Genomic DNA, 9245 nt, shown 5'->3' with positions numbered 1-9245 from the left:
ATGGATACGAGTGGAGAATGTTGTGAAGACGAGCAATTGCGCAACTAAGAATTCGAGGACGAATTCTATTAAGGGGAGGAGAATGTAGAAACCCGTTAAAAAAAAAAAAAGAGAGAGAGAATGGTCGACTATCTTTGTGGTGGTCGATTCTTGGGCGATATGGATCGATCGAGAAGCTTTGAAGTACGAGATGGGCAAAGAAGTGATCGTGAGTGAACTATGAGTCGAATAAGTTGCTCGACCATAGTTAGAAGATGTTTTAGATTGATGAGACGGACGTTTTGGAAGCATAACATTTTTGGGAGCACAACGGTTTAGAAGCTCGACGTTTTTGAAGACTGACGTTTCTTCAGCACTAAGTTTTCTCGGAAAATCTTCGTATCAGTAAAATATTATTCTGGAGACATAATAAGTCGGAAGCAGGATGGGATTTAAGAACAACACGAAGAAAGCACGACGGGATCGAAGCACGACGGGAAAACCCGAAGTTGGGCGAAAACCCTAATTTAGGTATTATGGAATTCTTTGAGGAGGCCGGAGGGCTCGGTCCACTTCCTGGCCGAACCTCTTAATTTTTGCCCTTTATTTATAATATCGCCTAAAGGCGAGGGCTAACTTAGACCTTAGCCAAAGACTTCCCTAGTCATTAATAGCCTAGATCCTTTCAACAGATACGCAGCGGTTTATTCTCTAATTAACCATTGGTCTAAAACCAATCTAACACTTGTCTGGTCGAATCACCTTAGCCTTGGTCAGTTTACTCAACTACCAATTAGCTTAAAGGTCAATCCTAAACCCAAACCAAGCCATACGATTCTGAGGTTCCATTCCCCTAAACCATTCTATCTAGATCTACATAAGTAAATGCTAGATCATACCTTTGCCACATCTCTGGAGCTTATTAGCTCATCGGTCCTCCATTGACTCAAATTGCTCTTGCTTGACAGCTGGACCATGATCAATCAATGATCTTACTTATGGTCCTTATCTTGACTCCTGTATCAAACAGCTCCCCTAGGTACTTAGTCATTCAACCAACCATCCCCACAGACATAAGTAACCTTTGAGAAATCACTACAAGAAATATCGGTATTAATAGCACCCGAAAAATGCTATCATATCGTTTTCATAGCGTTTCGAAGAACGCCGTGATAGCCGCAGCTATAATAGACCCCCCCCCTAGCGTAGCGTTTTTCGCGTGCTGTAACAATATACAGATATTATAGCGTTGGCCCTGTGTTATATTATACCTATTTATAGCGATTTCTTTTCGCTATTTAAATATTTTATGTGGCACTTTTCGTGTGCCATAAAATATTTTGTTATGACATTTGTTTTTTGTCATGGAATACCTTTTTGTAACTCAGTTTGTTTTGGATTTTTGAACATTTAATAGCAATTTTTTTGTGCCATTGAATATTATAATACAGCGTTTTACTTGTGCTATAACGTTTATTTTCATAGGTAATACTGAATAGCTAATATTTTCTATATTGACACATTTTTCGGTTTGATTTACTATTTTTTTTATGGGATATAGAATTGGAAAATATTGTAAAAAAAGAAAATTAAAAAATAGAAATTTTAGTAATTGTAACCAGACTAGAAATATGCAAAAAGCACTATAATGTGCTGACAATTGATTCATCATATAGCAAAAAAACACATACATAAACAACAGACATAAACAACATACATAAACAACAATTAGTAATGACGGCCAGACTTGGTTCGCGAGGACTGTCCTTGTGCTTGTGGTGGGCGTCTGAAAAGAGATGAGTTTCTGAACATTGGGTCGATGTCTTCTTCAGGTTCCTCAATGCGTGTCAAGTAGCCAAGAGAGGTTCTGAACTCTGTTCTGGTTATCTCCTCCACATCATTTCCTCCCGAGGACTGTCCTCGTTCTTGTTCTCTGTTGAGTGCTTCTTGTTGTGGTTTTTGTTTTTGGAGTAGTTGTGGTCTCACTCCAGATGCCGGCAGTGCACATACGATGCTCTTCCTTCCTTCCATTATAGTTTCTAGACTGTAAAGTTAACACAAGTTAGAACTTTAATAGATATTTGAATATGAATATCTAAACTGAAAATGAAAACTTATTCGAAGAAGAAATAATAAATCGAAGATGATATTTGAAGAAGAATAAATGGAAATCGAGTATCTCTGACCTTTGAAGAAGTTCCCAACCCAGATCTGTGAGGGTTCGAATCTATAAGGATCTGTAAGAGTTGTTACCTTTTTAATTAGAGAAATATATAATAATCATACAGATGAAATAAATCTAGGGTTTAGACTTTAGAGGGCGCAGACCTTTTGATATGGATGAGTTCGATGGAAACCCAGAGAGAGAAATCGTGGTCGCTTAAGAGAGAATCATGGTTGTTTGAGATGGAATCGTGATGGGTAGACAGTGATTAGTGGTGGGTCGAGGTGGGCTCGTGGTGTCACAAAGAGATTTGTGGTGGTTTGAGATAACTCTCTAACCTAGTTTGCGGTGGGCGTACGTTCTGAGAGAGAAGGAAGGAGATAAAAGAAAAAACAATTCTGAACCGTTAGATTAACATTTACGAACGGACAAGATTATGATCCTTGCCTTAAAATAATCAACCAATAGGAAGAGAGAACGAGGATAGCTGATGGATGGTGGATTATGGGCCTTTGATCTGAGATATCAATCGATGGCTATTAAAAAAAGAAGAGAAATTATGTTTCTGGTTATTTATAAATATTTTTAAAATTATCTAAAATTTGTAAAAAATATAATCATGATTCTAAAATATAAATCTAACTTTAGACATCAATTTCTAAATATATAAACCACTAAACACTTTAACTACACCAATATACCCTAACCCTCAAACTAAACACTACATATGCTAACCCTTTCACAAGAAAGATAATGTGGAAAGGGAACTACATCATGTATTTTGTGATTAACATATAATTTTGTCTTAATGTGTGTTATAGTTTCTTTAAAACGACCTCAAAACTATGATTAGAATAAACCTTAAAAGAAATCTCTAAACCTAATCACTAACAAAAACATGAGAATCCTAACCCCTATCCTTGCCCTAAACCGAGAATAGTGATTTGTTCTTTGTAAACTAGATATGGACATTTATCTTATTGGGCCTTTGTAAAACTGAAATGATAAAATGGATCAAACACAATAACATAAAGTCTTAACTTAAGTAAATCATTCAAACCATACAAACATTTCAATCCATCTGACACATGAAAAAAAGAGAAACACCGAGTAATTGAAAAACAAAAGCCATGTTCTGAAACAGCAAACACCAAGTCATTTATGTCAACAAGAACTTAAATAGTTGCATGGTTCCTTCTGCTCTTTTGTCAAACCTGAAAAGTAAGACATAACCTTCGGTTCACATTTATGCAAGAGTGCTTCCAAGTGAGAAAGAACAAAAAAATAAACAAAACTCTCACCGTTATAATTTTATCCTCTGGCCAAGCAAGAGTGCTTCCAAGTGCATCTTCCATATACTCAATATCAGATGAAGTCCTCCACACAGATGCATCTTTCACCTTCACAACATCCACAAAGACTCTACAAGCACCAAGCCCCAAAGGCTGAAAGTGGACAAGATGCTCAGGATTACTCGAAGACCAACGTCCTTCAGCGACGATCACCTTGTTTCCAGACAGATCCAGCAGCTGGATTTTTTGATTTGGCTTGAATTTGTTACGCTGCAATCACAGAAAGCAAAAACGAAGCCAAAATTCAAGCATCACAGAAAGCAAAAATGAATCAAACAATTCAACAATATAGTTGTACCTCAGATCTGCGAAGAGGAGATGCAGGAGTAAATGGTTTCTTAGGAGCTGGTGGAGTTAATGGAGACTTCTGATTCTTAGAAGATGAACTCACTGCTTTAGAATCTGATTGTTGACGACGTGGAGAATCTGTTATATCCGGCTCAAACACAACGCAATTTGCAGGCCATGCTACATAACAGTTCAGAAAATCCTCCATATTTGTCTTTCCTACAGTAGGCCTCCATATGAATGCCGTTGGGTTTAGTACCTCATCGACAAACACTTTTACTGCATTAGGACCAAGAGGAAGTCCATTCACCAATGATTTTGGTTCTTTAGTCTGCCATCGGCCTAAAGCAACCACTTCCTCCTTCTGTATATAGTCCATGAGCTTGCATTTGTTAACTGAACTTGTGAAAGGGCTCTGCCAAACACAACAAAGACATCGAACAAAAATGACTCAGAATCATACTCAGGTATAGAGGAAAATCATACTTAGGAACAGAGAGAGAAGAAACTTAACTGTAGGAGCATTGTCTTCTGGAATGAGACCTGCTGTTGCAACAATACACTGATCAGAATGCCATGCAATCATTTCGCCAACTGCATCCTCCATAGTAAACATATTATGTGCAGGTCGCCATAAAAAAGTGTCTGCTTTTATTGCAGTTTCAACCAAAACCTTCACAGCGTGAGGCCCTAAAGGAACCCCATTAACTAACTCATCAGCTTCAGCTGAAACGACCCGTCCCTCAGCAACTTTCTCATCGACAGAAGCCCAGTCAACCAGATAACACTTGGGAAGTGATCTGGTATTATTTACACTCTACATGAAGTACAAGCAATGTCAATGAAATGCAACTATACAATTTTATAGACAGAGTAAGCCAGATTAATTAAATTCATACCTTGTTATAGGAGTTTTCACTGACATCAGTTGCAGGACCCTGATTATTCATTCGGCGAAGGGCCTTCTGTAAATCATTAACCTGTTCCTGCAGAGAGACCTGTTTTTGTTCCATTGCAGCGATATAGTTGTCCTTAACCTGTAAACAATTCAATTTGGTCATGCTAATGCCTCTGCCCATCGCTCGCAACCGTCCAGGTTGATCAGGTCCCAGTATCTGAGATAGCATATCGTTCTTTGGATTTGTTGTCGTTGAATCGGCATGACCCTCAAGTTCGATCTCTGATGCCTTTCTCTGGAAACACATTAAAATTTCAATAATCACAAAGCAGCAACCAGCAGATCCAACTTCTTAAAATCAATATGAAAACTTACAATCTTTTCAGCTGCATTAACATTGACAGGAGTACCATCCTTCTTTGTTCGTGATTTCACCCAAACTCGGAGCCTCGACACTTTTGATGGATCTTCACTTGACTTTACCATCCGGACCTCTGAAGTCCGATAGCCGCTTGCAGAATACTTTCTTCTCTTTGCTGGACAGAGACCAAGGAGCGGGAGGAAGGTATGTTCTTTTCCCACGGGGTTGAGGATGTAAATCCTTCCTAATACCCAGCAGTTCCAGATCTTTTCTCGCGTTAAGACCGTCTTTTGATTTTCCACAATGCAACAATGTAGCTATAAGGCTTGCAGCAACATTTCTTTCCACATGCATAACGTCTAAGTTGTGTCTAACTGGTAGATCCTAGACAAAACAAACACAGATAATAGTGTCAAAGGAAGGTGGTGACTGCACAATTAAGAAAAACTGATATATCTTCAGATTAGAAACATACTTCCCAATAAGGCAACTTGAAAAAGATTGACCGCTTCTTCCATCTAGATAGCTCTTCCTCATCAACTGCTTCTTCCTCTTCCTCTGAATCACTGGATTCATCATCCGTATTGGAGTCTGATCCAACCGTCTCATTAATCTTCCTCTTCCTACCAATTACTTTCACATTTCCAAAATCATTCTTGTAATTTCTAAGTATATGGCTTATGTTATGACCACTCAGAATTCTACCCTTTTTCCCATGCTCTGCTTTCCCATCAAACCATGCTTTCTTTCCTCTATAAGGATGTGTGGGAGGAAGACCTTTCCGATGGGACATATAAACGTGCTTCCTGCAGTTACTCAACCACATACTGTCTGTGTTTTTTCCACACACAGGACAACCCATTTTGCCCTTTACTTTGCAGCCTGCAAGATTCCCATATGCTGGAAAATCCTGAATAGTCCAGAGAAGCATAGCTCTTAATGTGAAAGTGGTGTGGTTGACTGCATCATACGTTGACTCTCCTTTTTCCCACAGGTGGTTTAGATCCTCTATAAGCGGTTCTAAGTACACATCAATATTGTTACCAGGTTGGCTTGGACCAGGAATCAGCAACGACAACATGATGTTCTCCTCCTTCATACACTTTTCAGGTGACATGTTGTAAATGACAAGCAAAACAGGCCAACAGCTGTAGTTCACATTCTTCATGTTGAAAGGATTGAACCCATCTGTGGACAGCCCAAGCCGAAGATTTCTTTCTTCAGCGGCAAATGAAGGGTATCTGTCATTCATTTGATTCCAAGTAACAGAATCAACCGGATGTCTGCTTTTTCCATCAGTGCTCTTATTAGTAAAATGCCACCTCAAGTCCTTTGACATGTCCTCTGACCTGAACATCCTCTTCAGCCGTGGGATTATGGGAAAATACCTTAGAACTTTCTGTGGAATACCTTTCTTCACATCACCTGTGCGCAAGTTAATCTTCCATCTTGAAGCATTGCATTTCGGACATTTGTCTAGCTTCTCAAACTCCTTTCTGAATAGACAGCAGTCATTCACACAGGCGTGTATCTTCTCATAACCCATATCAAAAGATCTCAAAAACCTCTTCACTTCGTACAAGGACGTGTGCAAGACATTATCCTCGGGTAGCATCTGTGGCAAAGTCTCAAGCAGCAGATCGAAGCTTCTATCAGACCAACCACTCTGTGTCTTTATCCTAAAGAGTGAAACAATTGCAGAGAGCTTGCTGTGGTTAGCACAACTTGGATACAGAGGTGTTTCTGCATCGGCTAGCTTAGCAAGAAACTCATCTTCTGCCTTATCTTCACCTTCAGCAACCTCACTTAAGTCACCATGCCTAAGAAACTCTTCATCAACAAAGGCAGCTGCTTGGTATAACCCTAAAATCTCATTCCTCTTCTCACTTCCATTGCTTCTACTGTCAGTCCCTGACATTACTTCTCCATGGTGATACCAATCCTCCCTCATCTTGTAACTCAAATCCATTCCTCTTGTTACTAGATGATCCACAATAACACTGGCTGAGTGACGAGCTACGTTGCGACAATCAATACATGGGCAAATGATCAACTCAGACTCTCGCAAATCTGCACCAACACACCTCACAAATTCCCACGCACCACTCTCATAACCAGGATCAGCTCTTCGGTTTAGACACATGAAAGCATAATTTCAACACTCTTAATCACACACAAAAATTCAGTTCCTATAATATATATTGTTTTTCCTTACCTGTTTAGATGAACCCATGACTTTTCGACCATTTTATGTTCTAAGTTTCTAACCGATAGACCAACAAAATCAAACAAAGCCATAAGATTATGTCAAACATACACCAAACAGACACAATGACATTCACAGAGGAACACATAAACAATCAACGATTCAATCAGATACATCCTCTTCAGTCATTCAAAATGATCAACAAGAAACGACTTCTATTTGGCTGAAAAAGAATCACCTGCTCAATAAGATCCTTCGGATTTCAACTCCACTAGCTTCACTCGAGAAAGGAACAATCAAAACCTAAAACCTGCAAAGCAAAAGAGAAGAGAAAGGAACACTCAAAGCTTCAGTCGAGAAAGGAACAATCGTGTTCGCCCATGACGATATCAAATGCAAAACGGAATTGATTACCACCTGACTTCTCGTGATTCTGTAACCTGACTTCTCTCCTCCTAATCTTCGGTGAACTCGAAATTGTAAAAGCTGAAACAAATCAAAGGAATTCATCTGAGAAATCAGATAAATCAAAGGAATTACAGACAAAATCGAATATGGGTTCACCGGGAATCTGACCGCTGGCGAAAACAACACCGTTCAGACACGAAGATCGATCAAAAATCGGAGAGATTGGGCTTCCCAATCATTTTTTTTCTTCGATGGTTTCTATGTGAAGAGTGAAGGAGAGGCGGAAAAGGTTAAAACTAAACCCAAGTCTTTTGCATCGCGACAACACTTTACTCTGTTTTACTGTATTTTTTGTTAATTTTTTCCTGGATTAAATTTATCGCTAGCGAGGAACTAACGCTATGAAAAAGATGGGTATCGGATTACACCATTTTTGGTAGCAGTTTGAGAATTCGTGCTACCGTGAACTGCTACCAATAGCCATATTTCTTGTAGTGAATCTTTGAAAGGATAAGGGTTTGCATCTGGCCTTTCTCGGCTCATGCACAATCCGAAATCCTTTTGCCTTATAGGCAATAGTACCAAGTCCATCTTCTGGACTGACAAAGCTCATTAGATCCTGAGTCAATCAACCAACCTTCCTCACATGACTTGGAACTGATGAGTCATCATCTGGCCTGACCGGCCATGCGACTTAACCCAGACAACAGATATGACTTGTTCATACCAACCGATGCATTCATTAATCAGGTTAGTACTGACACCTTAGACCATCATCCAGAGGTCAGGTTGTCCATACTCAACCATGATCATAACTTACACGACTTTCCATGAACAATCACACCTAGGCTTAGTACCTATGGTCTACGACACATAGTACTAGCCATACACTTCGTCATGAAACTTAGCCAATCTCGAAGCTATCAACACCAAGGTTGATATCTTGAAGCATCACATCAATACTCTTACTCCAGCAACGTGACTATCCATATTAGTGTTCGGCCATCGAACCATCATCATGAAACATGATCCAAGCACTAGACTTGATAAACCATCGTCTACTTAGCAGGTATTGATATAACCGGCCTTCCATTGCCATCATGTAGGTTTACTCCCTACATAAGGCATATGGCGCCTATCCTACTCACCAACCCAAAGTTGATTGTAAGATATCCCACTTAGCCTTTGCGGCTAAAACCATCCAACCATAGCCGGATTGTCCATAGTACCGTCTAACCGTCTGGTTAAGATCTAGGTGCGATCGACCAGTTATAAGTCCGGCCCAAAGGCTCACGGACCTTCTTACATGATCCGACCCAAAGCCTGGATCCATACCACAGAGTAAGGTCCAAGACCAAACCGGATTGCCTTGCAACCGATCAGACCTTGCGACACAACACTCCGGTTAAACTGACCGTCCGTCCGTTCGACTATGCAGCCGCGGACTGTCCACTTGGTTCGGCCTAAGCCTTGAACCAATGGCACCGTTTGGAACTCACACCCTTTTGGAACTAGTACCCTTTGGACACACGTGCCTCTTGGCAACTCATGACCCTTGGCAACTTGCACCCATTCAGATGTTCCAACCG

The 9245-nt window shown here is 40.0% G+C and overlaps 1 protein-coding gene across 4 annotated transcripts; it reads right to left on the bottom strand.

The window, feature by feature from the left end:
* Window positions 1-1609: 1609 nt before the first annotated feature.
* Window positions 1610-8150, bottom strand: LOC106414413. Of its 4 annotated transcripts, none has more exons than XM_048774560.1 (6): window positions 5518-8150; window positions 4683-5426; window positions 3794-4600; window positions 2308-3705; window positions 2166-2216; window positions 1610-2023 (listed from the first exon to the last, which is right to left on the bottom strand). In XM_048774560.1, exons 1-2 carry the CDS (start codon window positions 7183-7185, stop codon window positions 5151-5153), a joined length of 1944 nt encoding a protein of 647 aa, XP_048630517.1. In that variant the 5' UTR covers window positions 7186-8150; the 3' UTR covers window positions 1610-2023; window positions 2166-2216; window positions 2308-3705; window positions 3794-4600; window positions 4683-5150. The 4 variants fall into 4 exon arrangements, with proteins under 4 accessions (XP_048630517.1, XP_048630516.1, XP_048630518.1 ...); XM_048774559.1 differs by having other exon boundaries at window positions 3794-4976; window positions 5057-5426; XM_048774561.1 differs by having other exon boundaries at window positions 3794-5426; window positions 5518-7558; window positions 7666-8150.
* Window positions 8151-9245: the final 1095 nt, after the last annotated feature.

Source organism: Brassica napus, unplaced genomic scaffold (assembly GCF_020379485.1).
Source record: "Brassica napus cultivar Da-Ae unplaced genomic scaffold, Da-Ae ScsIHWf_385;HRSCAF=607, whole genome shotgun sequence".
NCBI classification, from domain to species: domain Eukaryota; kingdom Viridiplantae; phylum Streptophyta; class Magnoliopsida; order Brassicales; family Brassicaceae; genus Brassica; species Brassica napus.
This window is presented reverse-complemented; position numbering and strand designations above follow the sequence as displayed.